Raw genomic sequence first — 14,686 nt, 5'->3', positions numbered from 1 at the left:
TGCTGCCGTCTAGTGCTGTCTCAAGCAAAGAAGTAATGTTGGAAGTAACATCGTAATGTGGGCCTCAAACAAGAAAAAAAAACAGCCACTTCGTTCAAGAGCTTGTTAATTCTACTTGTTCTTTTAAAAATAAAAAAAAAGACTGCAAATTTTATCTTAATGCCAAGATGTTCAAACCCTCTGCAAACTTCCACGCTTCAGTGACTGTGAGGGCAGTGAAGTCATTGCAAAAACTTGCATGAAATTTTTTCTACTGCTAGTTAGCATTCTTGGGTTAGCTTTCCCAGTTTTGGCCTGTGGTTTTGTCTGTTTTGGTCTGTCAGAATTTTCGTTTTTCTGCGGTGGGACTTTCAAATTGAAAAGTTTAGGGAAGGGAGCAAGGCTGTAATGTGGCCTTCGCTCAAACTGAGGAAGATGAGAGGAGCTGTGGGGGCAGCAACAATGCGAATAGCATGCCAACAGCTATTGAAGATTGCTTGTGAATATTTCTTTACCTGCACTGCAGAATTTCCTGCATGTTGTGCCCCTTGCCGTCGTTCATCCGATATCACGCTGACTCTTTGCCTCGCATTCTTGCTGTTCCAGGATTCAGTAAGCTTGTGCTGGCAACTTTTTTTTTAATCACTCGGCATTTGTACGCTGCAAGAGCACGGGCATTTTGGTGATGAATTTGTGTGGTTAGTTTGTCACTGTAGCGTAAAAATTTTGCTAGGGTATTGATAAGGTTAACCAAAATTTATGAGAAATTTATTCCCAAATACTTCACACTATGAAAAAATGCAGTGCCAATCGTTCTGGAAATCCTAAACTGTTCTTCAAAATAAGTTTTTGGTCCTATCTGGTAATTGTGCAGTAGCGTTTACATATACAAGTATGGCAATCGGCAGTAGCTGTAGGGCTATCCAGAAAAAATGCGCGAGCTCGTTTAGAAAAGAAAGGGTGAATCGAAGTTTTCAAGCTTGGTTAACAGCAGAAACCTTAGTTACCTTTGCACATTGCAGTATGGCAAAGACTAAAGAGCAGTAGTAGCTTATTTTACTGGGGGGGGGGGGGAGGAGGAGGTTAATCAGGAGAGGGTTATTGAGATTTTGGATTGGCATGTCAACGAAGTTGGTAAAGTCGGTGCTGGGGCACTCTTGTTAGAGAAGAGTCAGATGCCGAGTTCTATTCCGTGTTTCCAGAAACCCTGTGAACGCTATTTGAGGTCTGCTCCGAGTGTCGTTTCACCGAATGTAAATCTAAGAAGAAGGTTTGGGGAATTTCCTTCGCTGGAACAGAGTATACGCAGCACTGCTGGCAAGCTTTTGAGGAATACCGTGGACCGGGATGAATTTTTCCGCAACTCCAAAGTTTCCGAGAAAGCTGTGTGCCTTTCCTTTATAGCCATGCGGCTGCGTTCCAGGTGGGTCTCAAATTTTCTTTCGTGTAAGGAAGATTTTTGGTTTGGGCCATCAGTGAAGGTTCCCCGAGGAGTGGCGTATCTGTTTCTTGGCTTCTCTGCAACAGTGGCATCTCGCGATAGGTGAAGGAGCAGTAGATGGTTTCTTGCCAGGGACCCCTCTACATAGGGGCAGGTCAGTATGCATATTTGATGAGAAAAAATGCGCGCCAATCCACCCTGTGAAGGTGGTTGGAAAGCGAAGCTGTAAGCGACACCCACAACAATTACCCATGCGACGTCACTTGAATTCACACACGTGGCTCTAAAAAGAGTGAAAACAGACAGGTGAAATGCGATTAACCACACCCTTTATTACTTCAAAGAGATATACTTTTCTCAGGTTAAATCAATGCACGATTCATGAACAGTGGTTGGTTGACTTGTATTGGGGAAGCACATGAGCGGGAACTTTTTTTTATATATATAAAATTAAAGGGAGCTCAAACCCGGTGTTCGCTTCTCGCTTCCCCTCCATCTCTGTCACTGCCGACAGAGGCGACGAGATTGGTGGCAGAGACGAAAGACAAGTGCGATGCCATGTGTTCATAGGAGCTTCCTTTAATTTTTACAACTCCTAGCGCATGTGCAAGGTGCGCACAGGGCCACTACACGTGCCATGGGCGGAGCACACAGCGGCGCGAGAGGTCAGGCGACGCCATCGCGGGGCATTCAGCGAGAATGCAGGGGGTAAACCCACGGATGCGCTCAATGAGTGTGCCTTCAATCTTCGCGTGGGCTCGTAGCTCAATCAGTAAGACGAGCTCTGCCTGTTCCTCTGTTCGTTCCAGGTTCGATTCCCGGTGGTTCCAGTAACTTCTTTTATTTGTTTATGGGAGTTTTCTGTTGACGCCAATGGTTGCGACAGAACCCTTGGGGGGTAGAGGTGAAAAGCTCCGCTTTAAAAAAAGGGTTGAGCGATTGGTGGGGGGGGGGGTCGTGATTCACAAACAGAATGGAATGAGTTGGTAAGCAGACTAATATGAGACAGTGGGTGTCCAGGGTGATGTGGTTGGGGGCCTACTACTGGCTTGCAGTTAGCTTCGAGTGCTGTGAATTGTAGATGAGTGGAGTTGTGCCAAGTTGTGTGGGCAGTGAATTCCAGGGCAGCCCAACTTCACGATTGCATATGCTGGCGTCTGTGCAGGTGTCAATTTCACCATTTACCCGGAATCTGTTGAGTTTGTTGAGGCGGTTAATACAGAGGGCTGTCGGCCCACATGAAACAAAGTGGCTACATTTATAGTACTGCAATCTATGGGTCCAGTGGGGAGGTGTGTCAGGTATCGCAATGGGGTATGTACCACAAGTGCGAGTTCATGCCACAATAGTGTTATCTTTCGAAGCCTGCCTGGTTGTGCACATGGCAAGATCAACAGGATGGAGTGGAGCTGCCTGCTGCGAGGCTGTAATTAAATTATGTTTGGGGAGCTCTGTAATGGTACGCTAGGCTGCAGTGGAGAACACGGAGTTTTGGGTGGGTCTTGTTGAGGTCACAAACAGGGCACCATGGGTCATGTTTCCTCCTTACTTGTTGGCCAGGTGCAAGAAGGATCTCCGCTGTTGCTGGACCTAGGTGCACTGTGTTCAGCACTACAGTAGCTTCCCCCTGGAATGCCAAGCAGCTGAACTTGGCCGCTCAGTGGAAATGGCGGTGTTTGTGTAGACTGAGAGGGGGTTGTTAGGGCAAGAGGAGATAGGCAGCACAGTTTGGTGTCATGGCTGACTGGAATGGGGTTCTCGTGTTTAATGACATGATTATGTACACGGTAATGATGGGGATTTAACAGCACACACCCGACGGAGGGGATTCGAAAGGGGTGATGGGAGCGATGCCATGACCAAGTAGCCGAGTCCAGTTTTGTCTAGTGCTATTTCAGCAGATGTTGCTTGCGGCTGGTAAAGCGTACTTGTAGTTCAAGCTTGAAAACCTGTGCCGTGCGAAAATCATATGCTCAGGCATGCATATAAGTGCCCCCAATCAAGCAGGCAAGTTTTTTCAAGTATGCCATTCAGGCATTCTCAAATTGGAGAGTACAGGTCTTGGAATAGATCCTTGGGGGGGGGGAGGGGGGGGGGTCACCTCAATCAGAACAGCATGTACAGTCGAAATCTGATGGTAAACACAGAACTGCCTGTTGCTCCACATGTAGAGAGCGTCCTGGTGAGAGGCCCACCTATTTGGTCACAACTGTGACAGTAACAGTGACATGAAGTACGAATTAATTTTAGAAAGACCTCCTTGCAACGAAGCAAGAGGCACTTGGTGATGGCTTTGGAAGACCTGCATCACAAGTCTGCGGTGCTCTGAACCTCTCGCAGAGAGCACGGTTAATTTTCCCTGCAATTGGCACCTGATGTCGTTGCCAGGAATTGCCCTTCAAGTGGCACACACACGCTGCCCAGTGTCGCACAGCCTGGGTGCCTGCAGTCACGAGTTCAGCCCACAGAGTCATGCATGCGACTTCCCTCCCACCTCCCCTCTACCACCCAAGGGAGACCCAAACTTGCAAGACTTCGCATCGGGGGCTACAGCTGGGAGGCAGCTATCGGCGGTGGTGCGAGACAGCAAGATTTGGCAAACTCGCTTTGCACACACTAAAATGGGCCTGTTACTACCAGAAGAGATAGATCAAAACGTTGTTGCTATCCTCAACACTACCCAACTCGACTTGCTATGATTGTTATGATCTATTACGATTGCTACCTTTTCAGGAGAATATATAAATACTTGACCACATTGGAGTAAGCAGACTGAGTGACAGAACAACACTCCTCGATATGTGCTTGCTTCACAAGCTCATTCATGGTGCTGTTGACTCTGCCGATTTGCTAACGCCCACCAATTTCAATGTCCCCACGCGATGCCGTTCCTCGCCACTATTTTATCCTGCCGTCAATTATAAAAGTCCTGTCCAGAGAATGCGACTCCTTTACAACTCACTTGAAGCGCCTGATCTGAGTATCTTTGACCGTTACAGCACTTTTGTCCGAGCCGTTAAAAATGTGTCTAAAGCCAGAGAGTGTGTTCTTTTGTGTTGTAGAATCGTGGGTGAGTCGGCCATGTAATGACGGATGTTATTTTCATTTTTCTATGCTCTTTTTTTCTCCATTGTGCACATCTTCCTTTCCTTTGTTTCTTCTGTGCACCACACTGGAAGCATCATGCTGTTTGTGGGCACTTATCCAATAAATAAAGTTAACCGCCACTACCCGCTGCGGTGGCTCAGTGGCTAAGGCGTTGCGCTGCTGAGCACGAGGTCGCGGGTTCGATTCCCGGCTGCGGCGGCCGCTTTTCTGATGCAGGCGAAAAGCAAAAACGCCCGTGTGTACGAGATTTTGGCGCACGTTAAAGATCCCCAGGTGGTCAAAATTAATCCGGAGCCCTCCACTACGGCGCGCCTCATCGCCTGCGTTGCGTCGGCGCGTTAAACCCTACAATCAATCAATCAATAAATAAAGTTAACAGGGGCAAGTTTATCGGACACTTCACTAATTACACAAAGCCCCGTCTTTCCCAAAATCACCCCCTCCACCAATATCTGCTACAGCCAGGTGTCCACATTGGTCGGCCTTGCAAGAGTAACCCTCAAAACCATTCCCTTGCCATGCCTGATCGGACTTTTGCTACAGCTAGCCACTGCACGACATTGAGAAAGGTGTGGCCCAAGAATGTGTGCTCTGTTTCTCAGCTGGGTTCAAAAGCACAGACGCATCCTCTCGTGGTCACTGAAGCCGGGGGCCATCAACACTGTTGGGGATCGTCAAGGCTACGAGGCACACTGGCTGAAATCCAGTCAGCCAGGCTCCACAGAACTGTCAGAAAAGGCAGAGATGCATTTTGCAAACCACCATTTTGATGCTAAAGGAAATTAGCAACAGCGGCGGGTGCAGATGTGTGAATTTTTGGGGGGCCAGTAAAATGGAGTATTTTTTGGGACACATGCATGCGAAGCTTCTGTGCGTAAATGGATGAATTTGTTTTTCGCGCCAATAACTTAAAATTTTTTGCACCCTAAAATGTAGTGAAGTTAGGGCAATCAGTTTGTTGTTACATAACTTGAATTTGAGGACAAAAAATGTGTAAAGCTCCCCGCATGCCCCTATTGTCACATACTGCGGTTAGGTATTATGCGTACCTAGCCTTCTAGACAGTTGTGGTGTTGCAAGGGAAACCAACTTCCACTTTTGATTTGTAATGGTTTTAGTAAAAGGTACATTGCCCTATATTAACGCAGGCTTCGGAATTATTCCAATATATACTCGCCAGTAGCTCTAACCCACAACATACAAGCCTAGCATCTACAATCAATTTGTAACAGGTGGCTCTCAAGCAGAATCCATGTCCACTTCAGCAGCTTTGGACAGGACATGGTAAAGAAATGCCTATGTATCAATAAAAAACTATCTGGCAAAACTGCTCAGTTTTTGTTCATCAGAGTTTGTTCTTTTGTCACGAAAAAAAAAAAATCCACCAAGCACGGTTGCTGCCAGTGGCTGATGACCTCTGAACAGTTCAACAGAGCCTGAATAACCGAGACGTGCGAGTCGGCAAACTTTGGACTGCCTGCACCCGATGGCCATGTTTGAGCGGTTTTGAACGACCATAGAGATTGCAGTGTCTGGGGGCAAACGGTGGCCATAACACGTCTTCGGCGACTTAAGCAGGAGCGTTCTCTGTTCTATGCACAGGCATTTCGAAGGGTATCATTGTGCATGGTGTCTTTGGTTTCTGTGAAACAGCACCTAAAGGGACTCTGCAACACTTTCGATAAACACTTTCACTCTTCCCTTCGCGTCTGGGAGCATTGTCAAAGCTGTAGCCATCAACAGCACGCAGCGGCACCGTGTGATTTGCTCGAAGATGGCTATCAAATGCACTTATTGCTGCAACAGACACGAAGCGGCCAATAGCTGCTACATTGCTGTAATGATGTGACTCGAGTACTCAAAGATCGCCCAGACTCTGGAAACAAAAAATCTTTTGAGCTGGTTTCCAAGTTATCTGATGGGCATGGATCAGTAATTTCAGGCTGAGGTACTTTGCGGCCCCCTAATCTAAGTACTGGATGTGTTTGCTGATTACATCCTGAAAGCATTTAAGATTTAGAAAAGTGTTGCAGGGTCCCTTTAAATCCGTTTTTCAAGGAACTTTCTGGCCATGCCTGTGGCCCCCACAGCTGAGTGGGGGAGCAAGTCAGTCAAGCAAGGAGGCAGTGCAGCTTGCTTCGGGGGCACTTTACTCGCTCGCCAACTTTCAAACAACTTTTCATCTAGAGGGTCGCAGACGCCAGCAACGCTGATCTTGGTCCGCCCTACGAGAGCCGCTGGCCGGCCTCCTGCACCTCAGTGGTACTTGTAATGCCTCTCGTGCTCTGAAAATCAAACGTGCACACGTGAGAAGAAGAAGCACCCGCTTTCTCCTTGGCAAATCATCCAGGACAAACACCAACTCTGACAGCACATCTCTGATTTCTGGTGGCAATCCATGGCACACAAAGGAGCTGGTCCTCCTCACAACTGAACCTGCATGCACATACCTCGTACCACAAGCTGCAAGCAGCACTATGGAGGCTACATTGTTGTCAATAGAACACCCACTGAAGGCGCCTAACTCACCGCAAAGGAAAGCGAGAATAGGCGCCGGCGCCCTGCTGTGCCACCTGCCGACAGGGGAGACTGAAAGGTCTTTTCAAAACCCCCTTCACGGTGAATTAGGCGCCCTCATCGGGCGCTCTACTGACAACAATGTAGCCTCCGCAGTGCTGCTTGCAGCTTGTGGTGTGAACTATAGGTGCCGATTGGCTAATCAGCAACTCTGGGAGCACACTTTCAGCTATTCTGCTGGCTGACTACAAAACGTGGCGACCAAAATTTATGGTAGCCCCTTGGAAAACAACAGAGGGTTAAGAACATGGATTGGAACAAACAAACTATACCAGGAAATGGCACCCAATTACTCAAATTTGCAAATTAAATTTTGAATTACCCTCAAGCGTGGCGGCGCTTTGCCACACGACATTTTGAACCTTTGAAGCTGTCGCATTCTCGCACAAACTCAGCAACACCCCATAGCCACACAGTCTTGCCACCACACCTTAGCACAGATGTCCTCTCTGTTCTCTCATGCTAAGTAGCAAGGCACTGGAGAAGAGCAAGGCCTTTTCTATTAGCTGGCACTTAGCATTAGCAAACTAACCCTGCAAGGGCAACGATGAGCACTGAAACGTTTCGTCAGTACGAATGGTTCAAGCAGTCTATTTAGAATTTTGAGCTTTTCTGAGCCACACCTACGCCACCGTTACGGAGCACACTATAGCTGTGTGCTACGGCTGAATTTGGACCACCCAAGGCTCCTTCTCAACATGCGCAATAATAATTAACCCAGCCAATTAGTTTTTTTTTTAATTATCAACTTAGTAGCTGAGGACCAGGTAAGATACATGGCAAGAAAACGAGTGTCCAGGAGCAGGGAACAAATTCAGGTAGGAGGTATCACAGTTCAAATTAAGAAAGAGACGAACTTGGGCTGGCCATGTAGCGAGACTAAGTGACAACCGACGGACCACCAGGGCAACACAGCGAGAGACTGGCCTAGAAGAAGGGGAAGGCCACCGACTCAGTGGAGAGATGAGAGAATTCAGGGGTAAACTGTGGACTCGAGCAGTGCAGGACAGGAGCAGGTGGAGGACAATGAGAGAGGCCTTCGTCCTGCAGCAGAGCTAAGTACCTACCAAGCACAAGTGCACTAACAGCTTTGAAGTTTGTCTGAACGTTTATTTTCAGAGATGCAACAGACAGATAGACAACAAGGACTACACCTCCACAGGAGCGTAGTGCAGGGGTCTGCCTTCTCTAAAAACTGCACTGTGTTGGTTTCGGGGTTCAAACGTGCCGTTTGCAGGCACATTGGAGTAGGCTGACGCACCCAAAGGATGTTGCATACGTCACGACAATTTTCATTAGGCCCCTGCAATGTCGGTAAACGATGGTTTCAGCCATTCCTTTTGTATTCGGACAGAGTTACTCCAGTGTTTTGTATCTGGCATTGTTAATTGGTTGTGCTTGGATGCTGCGACTCTCGGGAGTAATTCCTGTCAATGCTGAAACGATCAGTGCCATTCCTTGAAGCAATGAATATGGCTCCTTAGGCCACGCATCCCTAGAGGGACACATGTTCTGCGCGCAAGCAGATGCTGGTTTTCATATCGTTTGCAGGTCACTTGACGGGTTGGGTGCAACCCGGTGCAGTTTAGGCATACAGAAGGACGCGTAACCAGATGAAGTAAATTCGAGCAAAGTGCTGTGATCACGTCAGCATATGGCATGTTTAATATGGACTTCTTTGCTGTCCCTGCAGATTGCAATTTGTCTGATGGTGCTACACCCTCACCGTACATGCCTTTGAGCAACTCAGGCTCCATTTCCTTGGCCACACTGATTCTGGAAATTATGCTCACGGAGTATTTGAATTGTCTGTGGGGGTGGACCAATTTGGAGACAGCCTATGACATTCTGCTTGATGAGGCTGTTGGACAGCTCTCGGCTAGCTACTTCGGCCAGGCTTTCTCCAGGTGCCCGTTGCAAGTTGAAAGAGGTGCGTACCACCCTCGTTTGGCAGTGCAGTTTAGTAGGGAGCACAGGATATACAATTGGGGACGGCATGCTCATTAGTCTACTGAGCTTGACCCCAGCACCCAGCCACGTCTTGGAGATCCTTGCTCGGCAAACAGACGGGGAGTTAACAGGAGCAGGACCAGGGCCGCCCGACAACCACCAATCATGGTTTTCCAAGCACGTCACCACGGTTGAACAGAGTGTACGTACAGGGGTCTGAGGTGCACCATGTCACCACTCAATGTCGCTGAAATTGCCCGACGTCTCCCGTGCGAGGTGCTTCAGTGTCCATTTAGTAGGCTAGCTAGAGTTATAATTTGTGGCTAACACAAATAACAGTACACCCACTATTACATATACTTATCCCTGCACTACAAAGACGTGTGTTGCAGTGTTCAAAGGGCACACCACACTATTCCTTGCCCACAGATGCAGTGACCAGGAGCGCCGTGCAAAGAGAGCAGCTGGTTTTAAAGGACAGACAGGCAACCATTGTGGTACGCATGCATGCCAACAGGAACCCAATCCTCGGGCACAGGTGCTTCGAACCATCTGCGCAGTTTCCTTGATTTGTACAAGGATAAGATTTGCTGATGTAACCGTGGCTGGCGCACGGCCCGCAACCTTCACGTCTTTCGACTACACAGGTCACTATTGCCCTCCTCCCCACCCCGTTCCGTAGTGCAAAAGCCGGGGTGAAGAAGGGCCCACTCACTGAGCTTGCCGTAGTTGAGGTAGTAGAAGAAGAGCGAGGTGGCCACGGCAAACTGCACCACCGGAGTGATGCCCGCGTACTTGGGCTGGATGTACTTCATCTGCCAGCGCCAGAATGCTGCAAGGAATGGGGAGAGGGGGAGAGAGAGGGAACACCCCCACGAGTGAGCAGCCAAACTGGACAGGACAGGACAAAGGGCAACATTTACGGCCATATTACAAGGCGCAGGTTCTTTGCAAGGCCCCACAAGGTCCGAGTGACTCCTGCAATGCAGGGGTGACACAGCTTCCAACCATAACGTTTCACATGAGTGCACAACAAGACTGAAATAACAGAGGAAAAGTCAGTAGTGAAATAAGGCAGGGAATCCTTAGACAAAGTAAAAAAGAAACTTCAAAATGAGAACACATGAAGCTGAAGGTCAAAGCTGAGTAACCTTTCTTTCTTGGAACTTCAAGACTATGCGTTGACTGATCGATTGTAGGGTATAACGCGCCGACGCAACGCAGGCAATGAGGCACGCCGTAGTGGAGGGATCCGGATTAATTTTGACCACCTGGGGATCTTTAACGTGCGCCGAAATCTCAGATATGGTCAGGAGAGGCATAATAATGGGACAGAAATAAAAATGTACTTGTCAGCGTGTTAACTGCTTGTTACCATTCATGGAACTAGAGGCCTCCCTAATAGCTCAGCCACATTTCTTGGCGGTTGTTGGTAGCCAAGCACCAATCGCACAAACAAGTCACTGTGGCATAATAGAGAAATCACCAGAGAGGGCTCGGGAGTTGCAGATATTGCATGGGCGTTTTCACTAGCAGCGCGGATGATGGTTTATAGTACCGTTTTTGCCACCGTTATAGGCTCTTTTACCGCACAAGCAACTTCGTGTGTGGCTTGAGCAGCATTTCAGAATGCTGTTAGACGCAGTCGCTTAAGATCCCCACACCACTTCGCAGCCGAAGCCACCGCCAAGTTGTCGCCGTCGGCCGCGCCGCGCGCAGCGTGCGGGTGTTCCGCGGCAGCGGCAGCGCACCTGTGGCATGCGCAGCGCGTTTTCACAAGAAAACACTCCAAGATTCCCTCCTCTTCAACGCTCGTGGCGTAAAGAGCACACCACATCGAGGAAGCCCAGCAAAACGAAGCTTTGGCGCAAGATTTGCGCAGATTGCTTGAAATCAGAGTCCTTGTAGCAAGATTTACCTCTCGGCACAGTTAGGTGCAGCTATCACATCACTGGCATTGCCAACAGCCAGCCTTGCCGCTTATTCCTCCGTGCTTCTGATAATGCCACACTCACCACTTGCTGCTGTATATGTGTCGCCAGTACTATTCTTAGGAGTGATGATGTGCACCAACATAAAATGTGTGATTCAAGTCGAAACCTGCTGAAATGCAACTCCCCATCTCAAGCAACACAGCCGGATTTGTAGTATCTACATGCTGTGGTAGGTCTCTCTTCAAAAGCGTGCAAGTTGCCGACCACATTCACCTTAGATTTTTACACATTGACTTTACTGCTGCGTTCGGCACAACGCTTGGACTATCTCGGCCAATCCATCTTTACGTTTCGCAAGTCACAGACCAGAAGAATGTACATGTCAAGCAATACCATGTCCAGGGTTTCGGCATGTCCTGTTCCTGCTGCCACCACAGGGGGCACGTTAGTGTTCTTCGCACTGTAATTCAGCGGCGCAGGCCAACTTGCTCCCACATTTGAGAGTGTACGTAGCAGCACTTTTCCCAAGTTGCTGTCTCACTCTAGTTTTCGTGAGGGCACAGAAAGCTCCTCAGAACAGCAGGCAGACAAAATTTGCATGCAATGCAAACACACTTACACAGATTTTTTTGGTCAGGATGCCATTTGCTGGTGAAAACAGTCTGCAATGACTGGCCATACTATGGCTTTAGTAAGGGGCCTGTATTCACAATACATCCTGCCACTTGAGCTTTGCAACATGCGTATCAGGAAGACTAGAGATTTTCAGACAAAGCGAACAGCAGGAGACAGCCCCGAATTACTGTGCCCACCCTTTAGCCCTCGACCTGTAGTCATCAATGCCCACCCCTGCCACTGCTTTAAAGGAGCCATGAAGAGAAAACACAAGTTCGGTTCATTTGAAAGATTGCCTCGATAGAAACATACTGGAACAACCGTTAACGCACACTTCCTGCAAATAAGCTACAAAACTAGGAAAAAACGGAATGGCCATGCGACGCACTAGCTCATTTCCCGCAACAGAACCTATGATGTCACATGAGCACAGCTGTACGATTGGCTGAGGACGGAAAAAGTAAACGCAAATTAGGCACGGCTTATAGGCTTTCCGAACGAACTATTTGCGCTTAAGTGTAATGCATATTCATTTTACAGCAGTAAGAATGGTGCGGTAAACAATGAAAGTTTCAAAAGCGCACGTAAGCATAGAAGTACCGATGCGCACTGCTGTTGGTACTGGGCGCACTATGCTTTTTTTAGCTGCACAGCACTCTGCCGCTTTGAAGTTGTTTTACAGGACACTGGCCGATTGGCGTAAGCGGCGTTGTCTTACGTGACCCTGTTTGTCGAGGATACCCCAGGTTTCATGAGACGATCACTTTTTACAGTAACAAAAACAAGCCAGGTGCAAATACGCTCAAAAACAAAGCAATGGTGGACAACGGTTCGTGGATGACTATAGCAGCGCCATCTGGGAGGGCTGACGGACAGCAAGGCCGCAAACCCGAATGACGCAGTGGAAGTTCGCGTGAATACACGCGCTTCTGACGTCATTTGTGACTACGAAACCTACGATTTGGCGGGAGAATCAAAATTTTAACCTAAATTGATAAATTTCTCAGTGAATACGCCATCATTTGTTGCCGGACAAGCGCTGGGGGCGCTATAAAACGCGAAATCTTTCGAATAAAACAAACTTGTATTCTGTCTTCATGGCTCCTTTAAGAGAAATTGAACAAAACCTTTGGTGGCCACGTAAGGAAGCCACGCCCACTGCTTTGCTGGGAAGACTACGCAAAGAATCAGATTACCCCTACAACTACTGCCTGAGAAATTACGAAACCGGCATCCAGCCGAGAGCAGTGTCCCAGTTGCTTCCACTCACCCCTGCTGAAGAGACCAGCCACGGCCCTGGGGGACTTCTCCCTGCGCGCCAGCCAGGAGCCGATTTCGCTCAGGCGCAGCTCCGAGAACGGGGTGTCCGCTGGTCACAAAGGAGGAAGCAGACGATTAGCACAACGCCACAACACTGAGCGCAGGCGACACCGAGAGCAACCAAACATGCTGCAGAGTGAGCTGAAGAGAGCTCCAGTGCTAAGGGGATCTCTATTCGACAACAAGCACAACAAGGTGGGGGCGATTCCCGGCTATGGTGACTCTGTTCCTACCAAAAGTAAAGAGGTACGTATGAAGTTTCAGTGCACATAAACGATATCAAGGTGGACATTAATGCGCACATGATCATTTCCAATTTGCCCATCCTGATGCACACACATAAGATTTCCTTTCCTAAATGGTTTGCCTGTATTTTCTATAATATATGTTAAACCTCGCACTCATCAATATCGACGAATAGGCAACCCTTCACGCTGCCTCTTTACTTTGAGAAATGGCCCTCTGCTTCAGAACTGCACACCTTTCCTGCAAATGGGGCGGAAATAGAAACATTTAACTATATTTGACACCACTTGGGAGCATGTCTCATTAAAAGACGGGGACAAAATATACCGAAATTGGGGATACGCTCTCTCTCCAGAGATTACGCCCGAAATAAGGGATGAAAGTCTCGTATTTCATGCACAGGTTCACGATCATAAGGTTCATGATAATGAACAGCTCTACCATACTTGTTCTTGTTGCAAGGCTTCCATTCTGCGAGGTAACAGACCTTCTCGTCAACTCTGCTTCAATTTCTAAACGCCGCGCGCCCACGATTGCACTTTCAATCGCTTCGCATTCACATACCGCTCTCATCGGAGCCCGCAATAAAATGGCAAAGCTGTAAGCTGGATTTTTTTTTGCAGAATAAATTGTTTAACGGTAGGCCCTGAAACGCTCCATTAAGGCACGTGCGAAGCTGATAACTATTTTTATTGGCCTAAGTTACTCGCAACACAAGATCCTCCGACGATAGCAAGTTACGTTTGTTGAGCGAATTATTCCAAGCCGTAATTACTCCGTTATGGACTATTGAAGTTCAAAACTTTGCGGAACTGCTCAGTGTTAACCTGAAATGCGGTAAAGCTGAGACAGAAAAATTTCAGTCGACCACATTTTTTTCCGCACAACCTGTTTCTGTTCCCTGAAATCCAGGAGTGAATGGCAAGTAGCATTAGGCTTGAGCAGGTGGTTCAGTTGAGTTGGGAGGTTTACCTCTCAGTCCAACCCTACGAGGCAGAGGCATGAAACACGAGACATCTCAGGTTATTTGTTTCCAGAAGTAAACTACATCCCGAAAAACATTGGTGAGATAGCCGACCGGCGAGGCTTAGGTGTCGGTCACGAACTACAGTTCCAACGCTGATGCCTCGAATGGACGTGATCGCACGATACAGTGACCTTGCTCGTGGATGGAATACGTACGCTTTCCATAATAACGGGACGGGTCGTAGGGCCCGTGGACTCGGGGGTTGTACTCGGGCGGGTAGTCTCCGATGGCCATTGCAGCTTCCGATGAAGGTGAACGGAAAGGCAAGCAGCCGCTAATGTCACGTGACTTGTACTGCTTGTACTACCTGCTGGATCAACCAGTCAAGTTGCTTGTGGGTATATATGGATAAATGCAACTGAAGCAACTGAAGTGATTGAAGTTCACGACAACGCAAACACGGAAAATATTGTTCAGTTATTCAACATTAGCATTTATCTCTGTAGTATCGACCCCATCACGTTTTAAAAGCTTTCTAAACTAAGGCTA

The 14,686-nt window shown here is 48.1% G+C and overlaps 1 protein-coding gene across 1 annotated transcript; it reads right to left on the bottom strand.

Annotated features, from left to right (window-relative positions):
• Nucleotides 1-6,661: 6,661 nt before the first annotated feature.
• Atpsynf (ATP synthase, subunit F) lies at nucleotides 6,662-14,492 on the bottom strand. Its single transcript, XM_077671390.1, has 4 exons — nucleotides 14,353-14,492; nucleotides 12,875-12,973; nucleotides 9,771-9,887; nucleotides 6,662-6,813 (listed from the first exon to the last, which is right to left on the bottom strand). The coding sequence occupies exons 1-4, from the start codon at nucleotides 14,429-14,431 to the stop codon at nucleotides 6,785-6,787; spliced, it is 324 nt and encodes a 107-aa protein (XP_077527516.1). The 5' UTR covers nucleotides 14,432-14,492; the 3' UTR covers nucleotides 6,662-6,784.
• Between the last annotated feature and the right edge of the window lie 194 nt (nucleotides 14,493-14,686).

This window comes from Haemaphysalis longicornis, unplaced genomic scaffold (assembly GCF_048455015.1).
Source record: "Haemaphysalis longicornis isolate Haplotype H1 unplaced genomic scaffold, Haemaphysalis longicornis Haplotype H1 scaffold_5, whole genome shotgun sequence".
Lineage (NCBI taxonomy): Eukaryota > Metazoa > Arthropoda > Arachnida > Ixodida > Ixodidae > Haemaphysalis > Haemaphysalis longicornis.
This window is presented reverse-complemented; position numbering and strand designations above follow the sequence as displayed.

Bases quoted from the DNA above. Each gene is read 5' to 3' on its own strand.
- Atpsynf (XM_077671390.1), bottom strand. From the start codon at position 14,431: ATGGCCATCGGAGACTACCCGCCCGAGTACAACCCCCGAGTCCACGGG. The intron at 9,888-12,874 runs GTGAGTGGAAGC...CATTCCTTGCAG, and splicing joins GGCTGGTCTCTTCAGCAGGG to CATTCTGGCGCTGGCAGATG. The intron at 6,814-9,770 runs GTGAGTGGGCCC...TTTGATTTTCAG, and splicing joins CCTCAACTACGGCAAGCTCA to AGCACGAGAGGCATTACAAG.